Here is a 26,055-nt window from a genome sequence, read left to right as displayed (position 1 = left end):
CCTGCTGGTTCCCGAAGCGAACGGTAACTCTTCAGAGAAAACGAAAACGCCGAAAACGAAAGTAGCATTGACGAAACTATAGTCAGTGTACCGGGTTTCCGCAGAGACCCGGGTTCCGCACAACTTTCCCATTTTTTTTCATTTTTTCCCTTGAAAATTCAAATGGAATTTATTTCAGTTTCATTTGGTTTTACTGAACTGGGCAATTTTCAACCAGGATATGAACATAATCTGGGATCTTGCACCCCGCCTTTCCCTAAAAGAGTGCAGAGCAAAAAAATGTAAATACATGTACATGGCTGTGTAGGTCACACCATAAAAACATCTTTTTCAGCAATTAAACCATTGCTAATTTTCCTATTTCAATGTTAAGATATTTAAATAAAAAATAATATATTTGAAAATAAATGTATGTTTTTGTTTTGGCAAATTTGCTGTTAGTTATGAAATATATGCAACATGATTTAACTTCTCCCAATAACCAAACGTCAAGTTCATTTCACTTTGATTCTTTTGTTTAAAATGATACCAAACTCTTAATCGAACAAGTCATAACTAAACAGATGAAAAAAACCTTCAATAATAATGTTTTATGTCTGTGTTACTACCCTACAAGTGGTAAAAAAGTATCTTTCAATTGCTGTTACAAGATGTTTCCTATGTGCTACTATGCTTGGAAATAAATTTTGTATTACTGTAGTAAGATGTGCTTTAAATTTTATTTTAAACTCCTGAAAATTTGCAAAACAATATAACTTATCTGGACTTAGAGATGTTAAATAATTTATAAAACATGTTTTAAGATGTCATACAATAACCTTTCAGTATAAAAGTGGCCTTGTGTGCGGAACCGAGTCCACTATTTATCATATTTGGCCAATACCTGTTGCTATAAAATCAAGTGCGCCTAGAAAAGTATGACCTACATAAAGATAGAAACGTTTTTGGTCATCAGTTTTTATGGGCAAAGGATGTAATTTTCAAAATAAGTATCAATTAAAGAAGAATTTTTAAACTATAAGATAATTTTTATTCCTTAAAAAAGTGTACGACTCCGGTACACGATCTAGACGAGTGAGAAGAATGCTTTTCCGACACATGCAAGAAACATGCGGGTTTTTATCAATCGATTGTCTATAGATAAGGTTTTATAGAAGCGGTAAAGAGTGGGTTAAGGTAAAGTAATAATCAATAATCTTGACAATGGCTAATAATGGCGAATTACGGTTTCAAGATCCATTTCGTATTTCTGAATGGAATGAATTAGTTGGCTGGTTGTACGAAAATTTCACTGAGGAACAACTTACAAACGTGGTGTTTCATCTTAAAGATGATGAGTCAATGGAAGTGGATGATGAAGATAATGCAAAAACTTTCGACAAAGTCTTCTATGATACTGTTGATGGAGGTAAATTGTAGATTTATTCAGTATGTACACATTCAAATTTCAAAGGTTGCAAATGATGGGAGTACAGGCATACTGTATATATAATAAAATTATACTGTAAATTTATACACAAACACTTGTACGTCAGAATCTTAGATATGTCCTAAAAACAACCCTTGTATCCCTGTATCCCATGTGATGAGGGGGTGAAAAAGAATTGTGTTTTTGTGCCATATATGCAGAATCTTGCCCCCAAAGTGATACACCCCTGTAAACACTATCAACAATATTTTAGTATTTTAACCCTTTACTTCATATACAGTTGAGTGAGTTCACACTAAAGGTTACACAAAGTGCACTAGTTAAGTGCACTTCATAAGTGCACTTTGTAGTGCACCAGACCTTTTTATATGTATTAAGCAGGGGCCGGTCTAAAACGCAGACGCTTATGCAGACAATATAGAATATATAGTAAAACGTAGACAATATAGATATAGAGTGTTTTTCACAAAACGCAGACGATATAGAAATAGAAGGTGTGAATTAGACTCTTAACAGCTTGTCACCACTTTTTTTTTTCAGATTAACTTTATAAAATAAGAGATTTATAAGAATTATTTATTTGATACAAAAATAACATTTTAATTAGAGATTAGAAATGTTTTTTATTTAAATGTTTTATTAGTATTCATAATATCAACAATAAATATATAAATAGAAAATATAAGAAAGGGTTTTTTTATTCTATGTTAGATTTTAATTAAATTAATTTGAAATAAAATATTTAATACTAGCTTTTGCATAATTTGTAACAATAAAAAGAAATGTGGAACAAGAAAGTAATATATTAATGGCTACAGTAATGCTTTTTGGCTGTCTCCTCCTATACTGTACTATATATCTATAGTGTCCCTGCATTTTACTATATATCTATATTGTCTGCGTTTTACTATATATTTCATATTGTCTGCATTTATCAAAAGTTGTACTATATATCTATAGTGTCTGCATTTTACTATATATCTATATTGTCTGCGTTTTACTATATGTTTCATATTGTCTGCATTTATCCAAAAGTTGTACTATATATCTATAGTGTCTGCATTTTACTATATATCTAATATTGTCTGCGTTTTACTATATGTTTCATATTGTCTGCATTTATCAAAAGTTGTACTATATATCTATAGTGTCTGCCTCATTTTAACAAAATGAATTTAATCTTAAACAAATATGTTCTCTATTATATCTATAGTGTCTGCATTTTACTATATGTTTCATATTGGGCTGCATTTACTATATATCTATATTGTCTGCCTTTTTGGTATATGTTTCATATTGTCTGCAATTATCAAAAAGTTGTACTATATATCTATAGTGTCTGCATTTTACAAAATGAATTTAATCTTAAACAAATATGTTCTCTATTATATCTATAGTGTCTGCATTTTACTATATGTTTCATATTGGCTGCATTTACTATATATCTATAGTGTCTGCATTTTACTATATATCTATATTGTCTGTGTTTTACTAATGTGTTTCATATTGTCTGCATTTATCAAAAGTTGTACCTATATATCTATAGTGTCTGCATTTTAACAAAATGAAATTTAATCTTAAACAAAATATGTTCTCTATTATATCTATAGTGTCTGCATTTTACTATATGTTTTCATATTGGCTGCATTTAACTATATATCTATATTGTCTGCCTTTTACTATATGGTTTCATATTGGTCTGCATTTACTATATATCTATAGTGTCTGCATTTTACTATATATCTATATTGTCTGCGTTTTACTATATATTTCATATTGTCTGCATTTATCAAAAGTTGTACTATATACAGTCAGGACTCAATACATCGGAATCCATTAAACTGACAAATTCAAATAACGACAGTGGATTGGTGGGAACCAATTTTTTGCAACGTTATTATAATCCTTTATAACGGAAAATTCGTATTCCGACTCCAACACAATAAAAATTGGAAACCAAACATGTTATTTTCTATACAATCAGTACCCGTTAAACTGACACTTGGTTTAGTCAAGCTCGCATATAAAACAAAAAGCCGCAAGGTGTTAAAACAGGTAAATTGTAGCTTGGTCAGTTGATTGTTACACCCTTATTACAATACCAACATGTTGTTGTTAGCTGAATTCTGTTACACTTGCCAACTTATGACAACAAACAGTGTGCATTCAATTTTTAAATGTTTAATTTTTAAAACTCCTATCATTGTATGTGCTTTTTATTTTATAAAGTTTAATCATTTTCATAAAAATCTTTAACTATTTAAGCTGTTATTATTTTAATGAAGTAGTTGTATTATGTGTATGATATGTAATGTGTGTAATGAAGTGAAGAAATAAACAATTAGATGTTTATTATAGATCTAAATACATAATGTTCAGATACCAGTGAATAAGCATATCATTACATGATGAATGATGAAATTCAATATACTGACAAATTCGATATACTGACATATCCTTTGGGAACCAACAGTGTCGTTGTAATGAGTCCTGACTGTATCAATAGTGTCTGCATTTTACAAAATGAATTTAATCTTAAACAAATATGTTCTCTATTATATCTATAGTGTCTGCATTTTACTATATGTTTCATATTGTCTGCATTTACTATAATTATATCTATAGTGTCTGCATTTTACTATAGGTTTCATATTGTCTGCATTTACTATATATCTATAGTGTCTGCATTTTACTGTTTTACTTTTAACAAAATGAATTTTTTTTTTCTTTATTATATCTATAGTGTCTGTGTTTTACTATAAGACTTTTTTTATATGCTACTGTAAATTAGATGTAAATTAAAAACCCTTTATTGTAGGATACATTTATAGGCCCCCATCATCGCTAGCTTCTTGGAATGACCAGATTGAAAATATTTTAGATACACTTTATGTTGAAAATAAAGAAATTATTCTATTAGGAGACTTAATCTACAATTTTATAAATTTAAGCCCACTTAATTCTAAATGGAAAAAAATAATCAATACTTTCAACTTACAACAACTTATAACACAAACCCACTAGAGTCACAAAAAAAAAACACAAACATCGTCCCTTCCCCCCCATTATATAGACCCACATATACACCAATCAAATCCACAGAATAATAAGCCTACACAGTTGTTCCAGTAATGTCTATTAGTGACCACTACCGGCTATTTTTTTTACAAGGAAAACTAATGCAAAAAATCAAAAAGGCCCATTACAATATAACTATAAACTACAGGTTATTTAAAAAAAAATTCAATGCAGGGAAACTTTTTTAGTTGACTTATCAAATTTCAACCATGGGTCATTAATTGATGTGTTTTTACAGAACCTGATGATCCCTTGACACTTTCTACGATTTATTTCTAAAAAGTTTTAGAATATACATGCTCCATATAAACAAAAAAGGGTAAAAACGGCAAAAACCAAAATGAAATGGTTCACAGATGAAATAGCTAATGCAATAAAAAGAACGAGAATTTTGCAAAAAAAGAAAATAACATTGAGGAATTTAAATACTGGAGATCGCAAGTCAAGGTGCTTTCTCAACAGATTCAAAAAAAGAAATTCTTTAATCAAGAGATATCTTCAAACAAAAAAAAAATCCTAAAAAGCTATGAAAAATCTAAAAGACTTGAGTGGAAAAGCTGAAAACCACCAAACCCTAATTACATTAATGACGACAGTGGAAAAATCCAGTCTATGACCCTAAACAGACAGCAGAAATTTTTAAATACATTTTTTTTCAAAATCTATTCAAAAAAACGCAAGAAAATATTACAAAACTAATAAGTGCAAATGAATACATACTCAAAGAAATGTTAAACACAGCAAAATTGACCAAATACACCAAAATTTGATATTCCACCTATAGATCCAAAGCCAAGTCAAACAAGGCATTAGATTCTCTTGATGTTACAAAAGGCTAACTGGACTTGAGGCATTAGTGCTAAATTTCTAAAAACTGCATCCCCTGTTTATATGTAAGATACCGATTTTTCTAACTATTATAATATGAGTATCACAACAGGTAAATTTCCTGAAAAAGTTAAAAACAGTCTAAGGTCACACCATTCTTTTCTTAAAAAAAAAAAAGGACACAATCAGATAAGAATAATTATAGACCTATATCTGTTCTTCCAATACTTTTCTAAAATATTTGGGAAAAACATGTGTCTGATCATTTAAAACAATTCCTAGAATTGTATAATTTCATTTTCAAACACCCAATCAGGATTTAGAACAAAACATTCATGTGAAACTGCATTGACAAATATTGTTTGACAACTGGATTAAGGCAATAAATGATGGGAAAGCTAATTGGCACAATCTTTCTTGACTTGTCAAAGGCAATTTGACCTTGTAAATCATAAGTTACTCATCCATAAACTTTTATTACTATCATATTTCTTCTGGTGCAATTACCTGGTTTACATCATATCTTTTGAAAATAGAACACAGAAGGTCACTGTATCTGGCAACCCTATCAAAATCAGCAACAGGTCATATCAAGGGGTAACCTCAAGGATCTGTCCTTGGACCTCTGCTTTTCATCAATGGTACATAAATGATCTACCACTCCATTTGAAAACCTCAGAGGCAGATCTTTTTTGCTGATGACACTAACTCAGCCAGCTTTAGGTCTCTCTTACACAAGATTTAACATAATAAACTTCAAACTGACCTTGACAATATTAATATTTGGTGCAAAACAAAATGCAAATGATGCTAAATGCCCAGAAAACAAAAGCCCAATGAAACCTGTCATCCAATAGAAATAAAAACAATTACAACCATTACATCTGCAAGGACATGAAATTTGAATTTTTCTGAGACAGAAAAGTTACTAGGTATTCATGTTGAAAATAATCTTAAGTGGAAAACCCAAGTATACAAGACATTAAAGAAATGCAATACCACAGTTGTACCTTCTTCTCCGAATTAACAATACCTTTGATGTAAATGCAAGAAAACTGTTCTTTAATGCTTATATCTTAACCACATTTAGATTATTGTTGTACAGTCTGGGTAATTGTAACAATGAACAGATATTATGGATATCATAAAATTTCAGAAAAGAGCTGCAAGAATCATTCTTGACAAAAGCTACGATGCTCCATCTGCTGAGTTATTTTAATGAATTAAATTGGATAAAATTTGATGAAAGAATAAGATACAAAAAAGCTGTCATTATGTATAAATCTTTAAACAATGCCTCATTTCCACAGTACATGAAAAACAAATTTCAATTTATTCATCAAAGACATGAGCATAAACCTTAGGTCAGCAAAAAACTCAGATTTATTTGTGCCACAACCTAAAAAAGAAATTTTTAGAAAATCTCTGACATATTCAGGCCCTAAACTATGGAACAATATCCCTCATTCTATTCGTAAATCTGAAACTATTGGAAAATTCCAAGCTTCCTATATCAGTTGGAATTTCACATAAGTACCTTGGTCTTGCATAGATTAAGTATTAAGTAATATATGTACATGCATTGTGTTTTGAATATGTATTTTGTTTGAATGTACATTGTTTTTGTTGTGTTTTTATTTATATATTATGCATTTTGTGTCTTCATGTATGTTATTTGAAAATTTGCTGTATAACCATTATGTAAATTATGTATATTTTATGTATATTTATGTTTTGAGGCCCACATGGAAGATTGGGAAACCAAATGTGTAGCCTCAGTAAATAAAGACTTTACTTACTTACTTACTTACTTACTTACTTACTAAATTAAGATATTTATACTTAAAGTGGTTGGAAGTTTTCAATAATCATACTTTTTTAACATAATTGTATCAAATTATGTGTTTCTCAGCAGAAACAAAGAGACACAAACATTTAAATTAAGTGGCAATATACTAATACACAGGATGTGGTCACACTTTCCTTATCAACAGGGGACAAACTGTGGGGGTAACTCTAATCCCTTTGGCTATAGGCAATTAATTATGCACATGTGAAGTGACACTAATCTAATCAATTTCAAACAATCATCAACAACTTTATGCAATCATGAAGCATGACATAATTAGGCCATGTCTGCAAAATTCATTTTACTACATGTTCTCCACTGTTAATTAAAGAAATATAACGAAGACGATATAGAGTATATAGTAATTGCAAAGAAACGCAAACAATATAGATTAGTAAAATGAATTTTGCAGATATGTTTTTCCTTTATTAACATTAAAGAACATGTAGTAAAATGCAGACGATATAGAGTATATAGTGATATGATATGATAAACAAGTGTTTTTTTTTAATTACATTTATAATTTTACATCACATTGTTTTTTTTTGTGTAATAATTATAAATGCTTTATAACATTGTTTTTTCTTTAACTATTTGATGATTACTTTGTAGATGGACTAAGTATAAAAATCAAATAAAATATGTTCTGTTCTTTAAATTTATTTTGACATTTACTTTATTGTCCCAATTAAGATTCTCCCCATTAAAGTTTACAAAACTTATATTAGACATTTAACTTACAATAATAAAAGTTTATTCAAATCAAGCATAGAATGTCAAAAAAGACAAAAACAACACCTTTTTATATCACTATTTATTATTTCTTACCAAAAAATCATAAAATATATTTCATCTTTAAAATTCTAATTCATTATTTTAATATCAATACCTATAAATCTCTAATATCTGAACATTTTGATCTTAAAACTACAAATCTAAACAGCTTTGAAGGGTGTAATTTACCCCTTCTTATTCTATATTGTCTGCGTTTTGTGAATACACTCTATATCTATATAATGTCTGCGTTTTACTATATATCCTATATTGTCTGCATAAACGTCTGCATTTTAGCCTGTGCCATTAAGCAGTTACCTTTTATATCAATGAATAGCAATTTGACTTTTATAAATATAGATATCTGTATAATAGTTTTTCATAATAAATTTGAAGTTGTGACTTTCGGATTTTGTAAAATATGGCGTAGAATATTAGAACAATAATTTTTCAAAGTCATTAATTTTACTGATTTTGTACTTTAAAACATAATTGTTAGAATAAGTAAATATAAATAATTATAACTTTAATGTGCATAAATAAACAAAATTAATTGATATTTAATATGATTCTATTTTATTATAATCTGGTAATGAAATATGAAACATTGAAATTCTAATTAAACAAAATTCAGTCACTTCTTTGGGGGGTGGGGGTGGGGGGCAAATTATACCAATTAGTTATATTTGATATTAACTTATGGTTGTTTTAGTTAAAGGTTATTATTTTAAGCATTAATAGCCTTTAATACATTAAAGAATTAATATGTTTATAATTGGCCTAAATTTTGTCAATTTTATCTCTCTAACCTTCTCAAACTGAGATTTACCTAAGATTAATATAAATGATATATATTATTCTATATATAATGGTGGTATATATGAAATGTGGATTAAGTATTGATATGTGTGGATTAAGTATTGATATGTGTGGATTAAGTAATGATATGTACCTGTGGGGCACTAGTATACTTTAACTGAAATGGATATTAACAAAAAGATTAAAAAATCTTTCAATTCCATTTTTTGAGATGACACCAATCTTTTTTTCTTTTTTTTTCATGCATTGTAACATAATTATGCAATATGATTATTTTTATGAGTTTATTATAAAATGCAAAAATATCTCAGTTTTCTCCTTTATTTTGTACCACTTGTAATGAAATTTATTTGCACCAAAACATCCAGAGAATACAGAATTGACATTACGCCAGAGAAGAGATTGCTCCACCCACTGATTGACGTGACCCGGTCATTCAGAACCTTAGACAAAAGACGGTACCGACGTTTACGCGAAACTGTCATGCCACTTAAGTGACTAATGAATTTACCTTATATCATTTGGTATATATAAAATTTTAATGCTTTTATTGAATAGTTAAATGTATTATGGTTTTTAAAAAAGTAACAAATAACTGCATTCACGCATTAATGATGAATAAAACGTTTGGCAAAGATCTTGTTATTTCTTGCTGACATCAAGGAAGATGTTACTGACAAAATATCATTTTAGTTTACAAATTCAAAGATAGTTAAAATTGATGTACATTGTAGTGGAACAAATAATAGTAATTTTTTTTTTCATTTTATTTGCAAGTACTTTTTGTGTCGCCTCTACGGAGTAGTGGCGACATATAGGGATCACTTCTCAATGTCTGTCCGTCCGTCCGGCCGTCCGTCGGTCGTTTTTTTCTTGTCCGCCCAATAACTTAAGATTCCTTTGACCCTTAGTCTTCATATTTGGCATGGAGGTTAGTCATGATTAGTAGATGACCCCTATTGATTTTGAGGTCACTAGGTCAAAGGTCAAGGTCACAGGGGCCTTGACTTCAAAATGCTTGTCCGCCCAATAACGTAAGATTCCTTTGACCTACAGTCGTCATATTTGGCATGGAGGTTAGTCATAATAAGTAGATGACCCCTATTGATTTTGAGGTCACTAGGTCAAAGGTCAAGGTCACAGGGACCTTGACTTCAAAACACTTGTCCGCCCAATAACTTAAGATTTCTTTGACCCACAGTCTTCATATTTGGCATGGAGGCAAGTCATGATTAGTAGATGACCCCTATTGACTTTGAGGTCACCAGGTCAAAGGTCAAGGTCACAGGGGCCTTGACTTCAAAAAGCTTGTCCGCCCAATAACTTAAGATTCCTTTGACCCACAGTCTTCATATTTGGCATGGAGGCTAGTCATGATTAGTAGATGACCCCTATTGACTTTGAGGTCACCAGGTCAAAGGTCAAGGTCACAGTGGCCTTGACTTCAAAAAGCTTGTCCGCCCAATAACTTAAGATTCCTTTGACCCACAGTCTTCATATTTGGCATGGAGGTTAGTCATGATTAGTAGATGACCCCTATTGACTTTGAGGTCACCAGGTCAAAGGTCAAGGTCACAGGGGCCTTGACTTCAAAAAGCTTGTCCGCCCTATAACTTAAGATTCCTATGACCCACAGTCTTCATATTTTGCATGGAGGTTAGTCATGATTAGTAGATGACCCCTATTGATTTTGAGGTCACCAGGTCAAAGGTCAAGGTCACAGGGACTTTGACTTCAAAAAGTTTGTCTGCCCAATAACTTTAGATTCCTTTGACCCACAGTCTTCATACTTGGCATGGATGTTGTTCATGATTAGTAGATGACCCCTTATGATTTTGAGGTCACTGGATCAAAGGTCAAGGTCATAGGGACTTTGACTTCAAAAGTTTGTCCACCCATTAACTTAAGATTCCTTTGACCCACAGTCTTCATATTTGGCATGGATGTTGATCATGACTATAAGGTGACCCCTATTGATTTTGAGGTCACTGGGTCAAAGGTCAAGGTCACAGGGACCTTGACAAAAAAAAAGCTTTTCTTCTTAATTGCTAAAGAATGTCCTGTCTGCAATGTATTGATTTTGACATTTTCACATTTGAAGCATGTACAATACATAACTTAGCAATGCACTGGCTAAGTAACCTCAGATTTGGCAGGGAGGTTGTCCTTGAGCTCTAAATGGCCACTGTTGATTCTGACAAAGTGGTATGCGGGGGTATTCATGCCATGATAGTGGCAGTTCTAGTTTACATTTGATTATACAAAATTTATAGTCATTTATTGTTTGGTTTTATTAACCTGTCAATTACATACTGATTACACGGTCGATGCACACAGTATATATCTTCCGTAGACGGTAGATTTTCGGTAAAGTTCCGTGAGATGTACGCTGTATGATGGAATTTAATTTAATTTGTATCTCTCAACTAAGTGCACTCAGCGTTATAGCGCAATAGGGTAAAGCACAAGTTTATAATCTAAGTGCCACACATATTTTAAGATTGAGACAGCGTTGGTCCATGGTTTTTTTTCTTATTAATACTTTCCACATTATTGAAGCTATATATGATTATTTTATGTTGTTCGTTTTGTTTTATTATGTTTTACTTATTTTTGTTATGTCTATACTCATTTTAAATAACATGTTTTAAGAATTCATATGTTTAAAATTAAATGGATTAAATCAATAAATGTCTTTTCAATGCCGTAAAACACACTACAAATCTGTTCAATTAAAATATACTGCAAAAATAAAGAAAGAGTACTAAAACAATGGCAACAGTAAGGATCGAAGCACAGACCTCTCAATTATCAGGCATTCTCTTAACCGACCGTACTATTGTGAATTAACAAAAACCTTCACATTAAGCTGGCGTGACTTTCAATCCATGACTAATATACTCCACATTAATTCTCGTAAACTACACGGACAAAACCGAAGTGAGATCGAATATTTAAATGAGTTCTATAATGTATGCATAATTGACAGGTCAATAAAATCAGACTGTATCTATGTCTTACATGTATTTTGGAGGAGAAAAAAACTGGAAATTTTAAATAAATATTGCATACATCTGCATTTTTGTTATTTACCCTGAGGCCCTAGCTCTTATCAGCGGGAGACCAGTGTAATGAAAACAGTCACTCTCAATACCAATACACAGCATGACTTGAGTCTGAGACTTTCCTCTTGTATAAAAGCATTCCCTTTATACATTAAATTTTTAATATAGAAATCTTGAATAAAGTTATCAATTTTATTTATTTCATGGAAACATTTTATTTATTTATATCTTTAAAAAGTATACAAGCATTTCATATGAAGGTTGAAAAACATGATTTAACACGGTGTATGGATTGTATTAAAATCAATGAATTAATATTCTCTTTCAATCTTGAACATGAGGAATTGCCTCTTAACCTTTTACCCCATGAGCATATTGCGAAAAATGGCCGTTTTCATTGAAAAGCCTCCTGTAACAAGTTCAAACTTCTATGAAACTATGAAAAATGCTTCAATACTGATAAAACCTGGCACAAATGTTGACTACACCATAGCCTCTGTAACAGCATGCTCAATCGTAAATTTCCTGTTACCATGGCAACGGGGGAACGTCTCAAAATTGCCAAAAATCACTATTTTGCATTGTTTTTTTTTCCTTCAAAACTGATTTCAAAGTGCTGCAACTTCTCAATGAATTGAGATAGAGTAAAAAGCTTGTCAGCGTCGGTTACTAGTTACCCTAAGATCCACCTGAGGCCATTTTTAGCCTGTCACATGTCCAAAATTTTCTTGGCGATGAGGGGGACTCCGCCCCCTTCAAACCCCCCAAACAGAAGGGGGGCACATCCCCCTTCTGGCAACCCCCTGATGTAACATTTGGATGGGGGACGGCGCCGAAAAAGTGGTCACTTTTTTTGAACAACATTTCTCAAACGAATTCCAGTGTTTGGGGCCTAAATAGGGCATTTTTTCACTGTTTGGGGCCTTAAAAAAGGGGGGGGGGGGCAAAAAGCCGTCGAAACACACTTATATAAGGGAAAAGGTTAAGTTATATATTATTATGCAGAATGGCAAGAAATGTGGATAAATGGATAAATGTAGAAAATTCCTCTTTAGAGACAATGATATCTTATATGCATTTATGCCATTATGATTTTTTCTGTATTTTTCATATGTTCATTTATCTATATGACTAACTGGCCTGAGTGCCTGAGCAGGCTTATTTCTAACATGCATTTTGAGAAAACCAGGGAATTTCAATGCATACTTAAAATCTGCAAAATTGACTGTTCTTTGTTATTTACCCTGAGGCCCTCTTATCATCAGGAGAGTGGTATAATGAAAACAGTCCCTCTCAGAAAATACCAATACACAGCATGACTTGAGATTTTCCTCTTCAATAAAAGTATTCCCTTAATACATTAAATTTTTAATATTGAAATCATGAATAAAGTTATCAAATTTATTAATTTTATGGATAATATTTCAATTATTTATATCTTTAAAACATATGCAAGCATTACACAGTTGAATACTTAATTATCACAGTAAATTGATTGTTTTAAAATTAATGTATTATTAATATTTTCTTTCAATATTGAACACGAGGAATTGTCTCTGACAATATATTATATATATGGTATATATTATAGAAACAATATTTTAGCTTAAATATAAACCTTTCCTTGATTTGTTTGAGCTTATGAAAAAAAAAGTTTATGTTTTTGAGGGGTATTATTTTACACTTATAGTTAAATACTGGTTAAAAAAAATATGATTACAATAAATAAAAAAAATAATTTTAAGCTTTAACATGATATCACCTAAAATGTTAAAACTGCTGATTTTAAAATTTACTTATTTATATTCATGAATAGGCCATATATTCCCAAAGTTTTTTTCTTTCTTACAGCAGCTTAACAATGGATGCCCCCTGTCACTTGATATGCAATTATCCAATAAACCATTTAGGTGTCACCTTCCCTGGCCAGCCTGGTATTATGGTCTAGTGCACTACAAGTGCACACGGTGTGCACTTCTAGTTCAGCTCTAGTGCACTAGAAGTGCACAAAGGTGGGAAGTTTAGTGTGAACTCAACTGTAGCACGTTTTGACGGATTTTCAGCCACTCCCCTTTTTTAAGGCCTCAAACAGTGAAAAATTATACTATATAGGCCTCAAACACTGTTTTTTGTTGGGAAATGTTGCTGAAAAAGTGATCACTTTTCGGCCCCATCCCCTATCAAAAAGAAACATCAGGGGGTTGCCAGAAGGGGGATGTGCCCCCTTCTGTTTGGGGCGGTTTGAAGGGGGGGGGCTGGTAGTCCCCCTCATCTCCAAGAAAATTTTGTACTTCTGAGAGGCTAAAAATGACCCCAGGTCGATCGTAAGGTAATGTGTAACCAATGCTATAAAGCTCTTGACTCTATCTCAATCCATTCAGAAGTTGCAGCACTTTGAAATCAATTTTGATGGAAAAAATCAACCCAAAATAGTGATTTTGGGCAATTTTGACTTTTTGAGATATCCCCTTGTTGCCATGGTAACAGAAAGTTTAAAACTGAGCATGTAAATGTTGTCACAAAGGCAATGGTTCTGTCAAAATTTGTGCCAAGTTTGATTAAACATTAATTAATGTTGTTATAATTCTTTATTTTTACCTGATAATTATAAATGAACAATAATACCAGTCATCATATTTAGCACTTCATAATTAAGCTTAATTATCAATTGATCAGAGACATTAAACACATCGCCGTTGTTCGTTTCAGAAACAAAAATATTTTGGTTGATTCGGTTCCATGGAACTATTTTGACAACGTACACGTCATGATATCTTAATTTTTTTAACTTTTTGGATTAGAATACTTGTATGTGAACAGCAGTAAAATTTAAAAAATTGTGATCTTATATTTTGTATATAATAATACATGTAATTTTATATAAATGGTAAACTGTCCAAAGCCACATTGATATCAACTAATGTCATTTAAGATAACTTCACCCTTGACTTCATAGTAACCCTACATGTAGTTGTCTGTATATTAATTACCGCGCCTTGCATAAGGGGCCAGTTAAGTGTCAAATTGCTAATCAGCTAGGCATATTTTTGTTTTTGATATTTTTTTGTTGTTATTTTGTCCTGCTATTTGGCCAAAATATTGGTCTGGCCAAGGCTGAACCGACCGGACCCTTCAACATTACAGCCCTGAACGTTTGGTTCATCAGCAGGTAGTTTTAATATTTAGACTATAAGGCTGACTGATTTTACAAACTCAAATCAAAACTTATATATTTTTGTTGGTAAACAAATAACAAGAGCCAGTTGAACTGGGTGATGCTTCCCGAATAGGTTTTGAACACAGAAAATTATACCTCTTGTAGTGTCAGAGTTATGTCTCTGACAAAGTTCATAGTGTAAAAATGAACAAAGGGCAATAACTATAAAATTAGGCAAGGCAGAGTTATGGTTCTTTTGCACTGCACATCTATCTAATAAGATCCATCTACCTACAGGTGTCTTGTTCATATCTATTATACTTTCAGAACTATGTCCTGGACAATGTTCAAAGTGTAAAAATGAACAAAAGGCAATAACTCCAAAATAAAGCTAAGCAGATTTACTGTTTTTTTTTGCACTGCACTTCTATTTAATGAGATCCATCTACCTACAAAGTTTTTTATTGATACTTCTTATGGTTTCGGACAAAGTTCACAGTGAAAAAATGAACAAAGGGCAATTACTCCAAAATTTGGCAAGGCAGAGTTATGGTTCTTTTGCACAGCACTTCTAACCAATGAGATCTATCTACCTATAAATTTTAGTTTCATGTTGATATCTCTTATAGTTTTAGAGTTTAATTTCCCAAACAAAAAAAGTGTAAAAATGAACAAAGGGCAATAACTCCAAAATTAGGCAGGGCAGAGTTATGGTTCTTCTACTTGCCTACAAAGTTTCATGTTGATATCTTTTATAGTTTTAGAGTTATGTCCCGGACAAAGTTTAAAGTATAAAAATGAACAAAGGGCAATAACTCCAAAGTTAGGCAAGACAGAGTTACTGATCTTTTACAGTGCACTTCTACCCAATAAGGTCTATCTACCTACAAAGTTTCATGTTAATTTATATCTCTTACAGTTTAAGATAAATATATATATTTATCTATTTTTCAAAAAGACGTCCTGTCGGTAGATTTTTTTTAATTGATAAGACAAAAGTTTATAAAACGGATAGTCAGACACAAGGGTAGTTGATAAAAAACATATTTTTGCCATCAAGTGCCTATGGTAGTATTATAACTAGTTTAAGAGCGTCCGGTGGTATTATTGTGTATATAAGAAATAAGTATGTGTCTAACATCGTAAAACACTTGTTTTCAAAAGTAAGGATTGATATTCACAGTATACAAAAATTGAAGGTTGTAAATTGTCCTTAATGAACGATCTGTTTATTTGTGTGCCTGACAATAGTAAGCAGGCAGTCAACAATAAATTCTTATATTTTTGATAGACTTATTGATTTTATCACTAGTTAAGATGCAAAATATAAAAATAATTTAAATCTTTTATTTTGTCAAATTTACTCAATGATTTAAATCAAACTTAATTACACTTTCTATAGCCAAGTTAAACATACAACTAATGGTTATGTTTTGATTCAGCAAGAATATCATACATGTACTCGAATAAGTATGTATATAAATTTATACAATAAATTTTTTATAAATACATGTATTTTGTCAGGTTCATTCAATATAAATTATAAAGTTTACATTTCCGTAAGTTTTGCTAGACAGTGGTAATTATACCCCCGCACAAGAAAGTTGTAAGGGGGGTATACTGGAATCAGCTCGTCCGGCCGTCCGTCCGGCTGTCCGTCGGTTTTTTCTTGTCCGCCCAATAACTTAAGATTCCTTTGACCCTTAGTCTTCATATTTGGCATGGAGGTTAGTCATGATTAGTAGATGACCCCTATTGATTTTGAGGTCACTAGGTCAAAGGGCAAGGTCACAGGGGCCTTGACTTCAAAAAGCTTGTCCGCCCAATAACTTAAGATTCCTTTGATAGGCAGTCGTCATATTTGGCATGGAGGTTAGTCATGATTAGTAGATGACCCCTAATGATTTTGAGGTCACCAGGTCAAAGGTCACAGGGGCCTTGACTTCAAAAAGCTTGTCCGCCCAATAACTTAAGATTCCTGTGACCCAAAGTCTTCATATTTGGCATGGAGGTTAGTCATGATTAGTAGATGACCCCTATTGATTTTGAGGTCACCAGGTCAAAGGTCAAGGTCACAGGGGCCTTGACTTCAAAAAGCTTGTCCGCCCAGTAACTTAAGATTCCTTTGATCCATAGTCTTCATATTTGGCATTGAGGTTAGACATGATTAGTAGATGACCCCTATTGATTTTTAGGTCAAAGGTCAAGGTCACAGGGGCCTTGACTTCAAAAAGCTTGTCCGCCAAATAACTTAAGATTCCTTTGACCCAAAGTCTTCATATTTGGCATTGAGGTTAGTCATGATTAGTAGATGACCCCTATTGACTTTGAGGTCACACGGTCAAAGGTCACAGGGGCCTTGACTTCAAAAAGCTTGTCCGCCAAATAACTTAAGATTCCTTTGACCCACAGTCTTCATATTTGGCATTGAGGTTAGTCATGATTAGTAGATGACCCCTATTGACTTTGAGGTCAAAGGTCACAGGGGCCTTGACTTCAAAAAGCTTGTCAGACCAATAACTTAAGATTCCTTTGACCCACAGTCTTCATATTTGGCATGGAGGCTAGTCATGATAAGTAGATGACCCCTATTGACTTTGAGGTCACCAGGTCAAAGGTCAAGGTCACAGGGGCCTTGACTTCAAAAAGCTGTCCGCCCAATAACTTAAAATTCCTTTGACCCACAGTCTTCATATTAGGAATGGAGGTTAGTCATGATTAGTAGATGACCCCTTTTGATTTTGAGGTCACTGGATCAAAGGTCAAGGTCATAGGGACTTTGACTTTAAAAAGTTTGTCCACCCATTAACTTAAGATTCCTTAGACCCACAGTCTTCATATTTGGCATGGATGTTGATCATGACTATAAGGTGACCTCTATTGATTTTGAGGTCACTGGGTCAAAGGTCAAGGTCACAAGGACCTTGACAAAAAAAAAGCTTTTCTTCTCAATTGCTAAAGAATGTCCTGTCCGCAATGTATTGATTTTGACATTTTCACATTTGAAGCATGTAGAATACATAACTTAGCAATGCACTGGCTTAGTAACCTCAGATTTGGCAGGGAGGTTGTCCTTGAGCTCTAAATAGCCACTGTTGATTCTGACAAAGTGGTATGCGGGGGTATTCACGCCATGATAGTGGCAGTTCTAGTTTATTCAGCATTATGTGTCCTTTGTTCTGATATGTATGTTCAATAATGATATACAATTTTTGAATAGAGCAACGTAGAGTATCATCAACAGGTTTAATATCATTTGATAATAACTGAATCTACCTTATCCACTTACACATGTTATTGTATATATATGCTGTTCACTGTCATGCCATTTATTATGCGTTTGTTTAACCTCTTGGACCATTTGTTCCAATGGAATATTAAGAAATAAACTTTATACAAACTTTATCCAAGTTTATATAATGTATTCTTTTACTTTTATAGACAAATTATAAAATACATGTATATCAGGCAATTTTGGTATTCCTTTTCTTGATAATAAGTCTATTGTGTCATTAGATCGCTGCAGGCATACAATCCCTGTTGGTCTGTCCTGTGAAACCCTGTTATTTAAATTTTTCCTTTAACCCCTGACCTGAATCTTTAAAGACCACATGGATCAATTTACATATGATTATACTCAAAATTAGCCGCAGAGCAAGGTTCTTAATAGAGCTGCTTTGTAACAGTATAATTTATATATATTATACCTATTCATTCTATCCATTTATCAAATGTAAACAGTTCTTCTATTACATAAAAAATCCTTTATTTTTATCAGAAGTGGAAATACGTCATTGATTAATCAATTTATTTTAAATATTTTATATTCATAGATGAAGATAAACTGCAGGCAGCTTTAAAATTACAACAAGTTTTTAAGAATTTGCAACTTCATCATGAGCTGGGTGAAAATGTCACAGATAAGATACAGACGTTTATTGGCCGTCTGAGAAAGTATCTAAAAGGTTTTGAGGTGGAAACAAAACAGCTGTTTATTGGAAGGGAAACTGAATTGAAGCTTTTGATAGACTTGATAAACAACAAGGACAATGATAATAAGCACCTCTTTGGTAAATATTCACTTAAACTTTAGTCTTTTGGTAAATATTCACTTAAACTTTAGTCTTTTGGTAAATATTCACTTTATTCTTTTGATAAATAATCACTTTAGTCTTTGGTAAATTATCACTTTAGTCTCTGGTAAATATTGTAAATATTCACTTAAACTTTAGTCTTTGGTAAATATTCACTTTATTCTTTTGGTAAATATTCACTTTAGTCTTTGGTAAAAATTCACTTTAGTCTCTGGTAAATATTGTTAATATTCGCTTTAGTCTTTGGTAAAAATTCACTTTAGTCTTTGAGCTCAAGTTTAGAGAGCTCTGTTATTGTATGAAAAAAATGTTTTATACTTTTAAAAATAAGATACTAGAAATAAAACTGGAATCTTATAAGAAGCTTATGTCTTTAAACATGAAGCAGAAAATTAAATGATGAATTAATAAGTTTCTTTGGGAAAGAAAACTAATTGAAAAGAACAGTTATTTTAAAGTTCAGGGGTCCATAAAATAGATTCATTGACCTAAAAGAGATTAGGGTGTACTCATTCTGATTATGGTCACTTTAAGTCAGTATACCTCTAATTAACCACTATCATCTGATATATTGCCTTAAACTTTTGACCTTGACCTTGAACATACTGTATGTTTCATTGAATCTTAATACATTTTTAATAAATTGTAAATAAATCATCAAAACATATTAATTGTAATGCAGCTGTTTCCATATGTGGTATTGGTGGACAAGGTAAAAGCTTACTAGCAAGACAGGTTTGCTGGAAGCTCAGCCAGGCAGATGGCATTTCTCCATGGTATGTGGTCAAGGCTGATTTAAGGTAAATCTTTTTTATATTCCACAAAATATTTTGGAAATTTAATCTCTCATGACTGTCTGATAATGTATTACCTTTATTGTTTTGGTACTGTCCGTCGGTCATTCAGTCCTTCGGCCTGCCTGTTGGTGGACCAAATGGTTTCTTCTGATTAAAATGAAAACTGCTTATTACAAAGTCTTCATATTTCACATATTGAATGGACATAACTAGTAGATGACCCCTTTAGATTTTGGGGTCACTAGGTCAAAGGTTACAAAGTCTTAATTATTTTTAGCTCACCTGTCACAAAGTGACATGATGAGCTTTTGTGATCGCTTTTCATCCAGCGTCCCTTGAAACTTTTACTTTAAATGACATCTCCTAATAAACCACTTAGCCAATTTCATTCAAACTTCACAGGAATGATCCTTTTGTAGTCAACAATAAAATTGTTCAAAAAATTTAATTCCAAGCAGAACTCTAGAATACCAAAACATTCGAAGTAAGAATGACGTATGGATGAATCAGTGCCCCTGATCCCGAAAGAAAAAACTTAAAATATCTTCTTTTAGAAAACCGTAAGAGCTAGAGCTAAAATATATGGCATGAAACATCATATAGACAGTGTCTACCAAGTTTGTTCAAATAAATGCCCTGCCCTTGCAGAAATTACTGATAATTTACCAGGATTTTACTAGGATTTTACTGGGAAATCCCAGGAATATTTACAGGGATAATTCCTAGGAAATGCAAGGAAATCTGAGGAATTTCCAGTTACTGGCTGGCGGTAATTGGAACGACTGAAAACTACTGGTAATAACTAGAAAAAAAATATGAAACCAGGAATGCCTTAGATCGACTTGTACTGGAAAATCCTAATTACTGAGAATGACCTGCCCACGGTATTTGGAACATTTTTCTAGTCAATCCCAGGCATTTCAAAGACCTATGATAATACCAGTAACTCCTGGTATTTTTATAATCTTAGGAATGACTGAGAATGACCTGCCCACGGTATTTGGAACATTTTTTCTAGTAATTCCTTGGCATTTCAAAGAACTTGGATATCCCAGACGTTCCTGGTATTTCCATGATCTAAGGAATGGCTGGAATAGCCTAGGATTGCATTGTACTGGAAATTCCTAGCAACTGGGTATGACTGGACCACAGCTGAATTACTGTTACTAGGGCCACCAAAGGATCATTACGATTAAAATCAAATAATCAGTTTTGTAGAAGATATCATTACAAGAAATTGCTGACAATACAAGATGCCATTGGACACAGGGCAATCACATTACTTCACATAAGCACATTGTACTGATGTGAACTAAAATGTGCACTTTTAAATCCAGTTAAATGACAAGCAGTTCAACATCAGTCATAAGCAAACTATTAAATTTAATAAAAAGCATGATTGCATATGAAACAAAGTATTTTCCTTACAGTTTAATTGTTTTTGTATTGTTTAGACACACTTCTTTAGATATATCATTGTAGTTACTGGAATGCAATGAGCTTTGGCAATAACACTTGACTTAAGATTCCTTTTTTTAAAACAGTGTAACATGTGACACCTCTTTGAATTTAGCACTAAAAGTTAAAACATTAATTTATAATACTTGACTAGGTCACTCCTAGATTTTAATTTGCTTTCATCATTTTCTTAACTGATTGAATGAGGGACATCACTTAAAGAGTCTAAGAAACGTCACTTAAACAGTACAAAACATGACGCAAGAAACCTTCAGTATTACATGCAACTCCTACATTTTCTATTGCTGTCTTCTGAAATGAGTAAATCCTTGCTGTAAGATCCAATTTTTGCCGGTTTAATAATTTTCTTGTCATCAAATCTTCCATACTGAGAATCTTAGTAATCCACTGAATTGATGATCTCTGGTAATCAAATGAAATGTTGATCTTTGGTAATCCAACGACTTCTTTGCATTTTCACAGATATATATATATATATATATATATATATATATATATATATACAACAGATAGGAAGCTCTAAAAATAGATAATACCGGTAGTTAGATTCAGACCCACAATCCTTTGCAGGCTTCGGTGATAATTGGGTTTTCTCAATAGTCTCCAATTTTCGCACTCTCAAACTTGGACGATATCCATGAATTATTGTTTACATACCCCGACATAGATTTTCATCAGAGAAATATTTGTATAGAAAAGTGTGTATAGTACCTTTTACAATAAATAACTATTGCTTCTTATTTAAGCAAAAAAATGTTTTATCTACCTCCGGGAATTCAATATGACGGTGTTTTGGCTATTTTTACCCAGGATGCATCAAATCTCTGAAAATCCCAAAACATATGATAACTTATCAGAACACAATTCTGCCAATACTGAATTTAACTGTGTGACATCACAGTTTCTTCTCCATGTATATTTAGCTCCATGGCATTTTGTACAACTTGCCCTCTTTCAATTAACTGAAGATTTTATAGTTTCTATATCAAAAGTTTTTGACCCATTTTATAGATTTAAGCTCTCACTCTCCTCAGCTTGGAACATCATCCACAAGTTAGTTGAACTCCTCACTTTGTGGCCTTGTGGTACCAATTCTTATCTGAAATCAAACAAATACATTTCTCTACATATGGAAATATACCAAGATATTTGAATACGAAATAAATACAAATCACTTGGCAGGACGTGAAGTTGATGCACACTTGGTTCAAGCGAGTAAAATCATTGCAAACTTGACAAAATGGTTTCTGTGTCTTAAATATTTACAAAACTCTCACATATTTTTTCAAGTAAGTGGGTTTGTATGTTATTTGATTTTTTTTTTTTTTTAATGGCCATTCATGCAGGAAGTGTTTATGACACACTCTGTTCTGGGCCTCAGATTTGTAGCTTTTGGTTATAGTTATAAACTGGTCATGTACATATTTTGAAATTTGATAAGTGAAAATCCAGGGCGGTTTTTATGCTCATTTATTCACTTATGTAAGTTTTGAAGTTCACCAAAAAAGGCAAACTAATGAAAATATACTGTGTATTTTTTTTTATTATTATTTATTATCATTGTTATTCCTGTAATTTAGTGATGTTGATCATTATTTCTGTAAAGTTGGTTGATTCTAACTCAAGCACTCAAGGAACAAATAACACAACATAATGAAATGGTTTTTACGAAGTCAAGGGAAATAACTCTACAAATACGGGATAAATCCACAAGAGGAACCCAAGGTGCACAACTACATATGCTGACCGACCTTCCCGTAAGGTTTAATGACTCTATGTCAAATCCTTTTTGATTTACATGCGACACAAGTTGAAAATTGCAAAAATTTTCTAAGTCAAGGTCAATAACTCTAAAAAATAAAATAAATCCACACGAAAATATCCAGTGCACAACTTCACATGCTGATCAACATTCCTGCAAAGTTTCATGACTATGTCAAACCAATTTTGAGTTACATGCGACACAAGTTGAAAATTGCAAAATTTTACTAAGTCAAGGGCAATAACTCTAAAAATACTATATAAATTCAGACAAAAATACCCAGGTGCACAACTACACATGCTGATCAACATTCCTGTAAAGTTTCATGACTCTAGGTCAAATACTTTTTGAGTTATATCCGACACAAAAGAGAACGGACGGACAAGGGTAAATCTAAATGCCCGCCACTAAAAATATCTTGTTCAAGCGTGTTCAACCACTTCACGTCCTGCCCTCTAATACAATAACAGATTACAGTCATCGAATTTAGCACTGGCCTGGTGGCCCATGACCAGTGTAAATTTTAAGAGAATTTAGTTAAATATATAGTAAATAAATTCAAAACTGGAATTCGGACGAGTAACTTAAAGATCAATGTATACAAAAACTGAGACTCATGGATCCCAGAAAGTATTGTCAGTACCCACAAATGAATGACATCATCATCGGTAGGGCAGGTGTACTAAAGCTCCTCGCCAACCTCAATGCCAACAAAGCTGCCGGCCCTGACAACATTAGACCAATTGTCCTGAAGGAGCTGAGAGAAGAGATTGCTGACATCGTTGCAGTTCTTTTCCAAAAATCCCTGACCACCGGTAATATTCCCAATGACTGGACCCGTGCAAACGTATGCCCTGTCTACAAAAAAGGTGATACAAGTGATCCAGCAAACTATCGCCCAATTTCCCTTACATGCATCCTCTGTAAAACACTCGAACATATAGTTGCCTCTCAACTATCCTCTCACTTTACCACCCACAACATACTCTTTGATCTTCAGCATGGATTCAGAGAAAGACGATCATGTGAGACACAACTCATTGAACTTACTGATTACTTTGTGAACAACCTTTCAAATGGCAAACAAACAGATCTTATACTCCTTGACTTCTCCAAAGCTTTTGATAAAGTAAACCATCTTAAACTCTTAGATACCCTGCAAGAACATGGTGTTTGTCCTCAAATTCTAAACTGGATACAGTCATTCCTTATTGGCCGTAGACAGACAGTAGTTGTGGATAGTGACTGCTCATCTGAAGTCCCAGTTACCTCTGGAGTGCCCCAAGGCTCGGTCCTAGGGCCCCTCTGTTTCCTTCTATATATCAACAAGTTACCATCTTCTGTCCTCAAATCCCAAGTCAGATTATTTGCAGACGACACTGCTGTATACCTAACCATCAATTCCTCCTCAGACCCCCCAACTCTCCAACATGATCTAGACAATATGGTTCTGTGGAGAAGCAGTGGACATGGAGTTTAACCCTTCAAAATGCCAAGTCATCCATATCACCAAAAAATAAGACCATAATTAAACACAAATATATGCTCCATGGCCAAATCCTAGAGTCTGTTACAAATGCTAAATATCTCGGACTAGATCTATCTGCTGACCTTAAATTTAATACACATATATCTCGAATAACTTCCAATGCAAACAGATCCCTTGGCTTTATTAAAAGAAATGTCATCACTAAAAATGAGAAAGTAAAAGAACTAGCATACAAGTCCCTGGTCCGCCCACAGGTTGAATATGCCTCATCTATTTGGTCTCCTTATACTAAAACCAATATTGACAAAGTTGAGATGATCCAGAGACGTGCAATAAGATGGGTTAAAAGGGATTACTCCCCTCACTCTAGTGTCACAGCCATGCAGGAAGAACTGGGCTGGCGATCCCTTGAACATCGCAGACTGGACTGTAGACTGATAATGTTTATAAGATATACTATAACCTAGTTGCAATTAATCTCCCAACTTATGTTCAAACCCCACATAGATTAACCAGACATATGCATCCCTTATCCCTACGTCAAATACAGGTATCCTCCGACTACCATAAATACTCTTTCTTCCCTCATAGCATTATACTATGGAATAAACTTCCTAGTAACATTGCCACCCTGCCCAACCTGAGTCAGTTCAAACAGGCAGTGGTGGGTTTGCAGTACTAGTCTTACTCCCAGTGTTTTTAAACTATTTTATCTCTTATCATCTTGTTTCACTATTAACATTTTAACCATGACTAGAATACATTTTCAGTCTCACCTTCCAAGCATGTCAATGTTTGGACTTTTCTTTTTAGCTTTTCTCTTCACCTTTTACTAACAATCCGACGTGCACTAAATTCCTGCCTTTAACACTCGTAAGAGGGGTTGGCAGTATCCAGAGATAGATAGAGAGTATATTCAAAAATCTTAAATTCAATGACTGAGATTAAGGCAATGTATTCAGGTTAGTGCTTAAAGAATGACACTGTTTGTGCTATTTTTGTTCTTTGCAAATCATCATGTGGGATTTATTTTAATGGACCAGTATTCAGATTCTCTAGTATAGGCTTAGGCAGTGTCAAAGACAAACCATTTTAGCTAGGCTGTCACCTGGACCACTGCATACTAGGGTATTGAACTGTCTGGGGGTAAAAAAAACTTGCTACCATGCATTTTTCAAAACAATATTTTAAACTTTTAGAGGGCATAAGCAAATAATTTCCTGCAGGGAAGCACAACCATCTTCAACGATGCTTTGTTTTTTATTCATTATTATTATATCTTTCCTGTTCAACAAAGAAATAAATAAAAACAGGTCGCGAAAATATGTGACAAATGTCCGTTTACGCATTTTTTCCAGTAAGGTTTAAGTATCTTAACTGTAACTAGGAATAAGCTGGAAATACAATTATTATTTCTATTGTTACAGTCGGCAAA

General features: G+C 32.9%; 1 protein-coding gene across 1 annotated transcript in view; it reads left to right on the top strand.

Annotated features, from left to right (window-relative positions):
• The first annotated feature begins 1,138 nt into the window (after positions 1–1,138).
• The window catches only part of LOC132733413 (uncharacterized), a 45,664-nt gene continuing 20,747 nt past the window's right edge, over positions 1,139–26,055 (top strand). Inside the window, exons 1-3 of the mRNA XM_060720060.1 lie at positions 1,139–1,408; positions 18,833–19,069; positions 19,776–19,893. Coding sequence (XP_060576043.1) covers positions 1,204–1,408; positions 18,833–19,069; positions 19,776–19,893 — 560 coding nt within the window. The 5' untranslated portion in view covers positions 1,139–1,203. The remainder of the gene's footprint in view (positions 1,409–18,832; positions 19,070–19,775; positions 19,894–26,055) is intronic.

Source organism: Ruditapes philippinarum, unplaced genomic scaffold, assembly GCF_026571515.1.
Source record: "Ruditapes philippinarum isolate M1 unplaced genomic scaffold, ASM2657151v2 ctg572_1_1_1_1, whole genome shotgun sequence".
NCBI lineage: Eukaryota > Metazoa > Mollusca > Bivalvia > Venerida > Veneridae > Ruditapes > Ruditapes philippinarum.
This window is presented reverse-complemented; position numbering and strand designations above follow the sequence as displayed.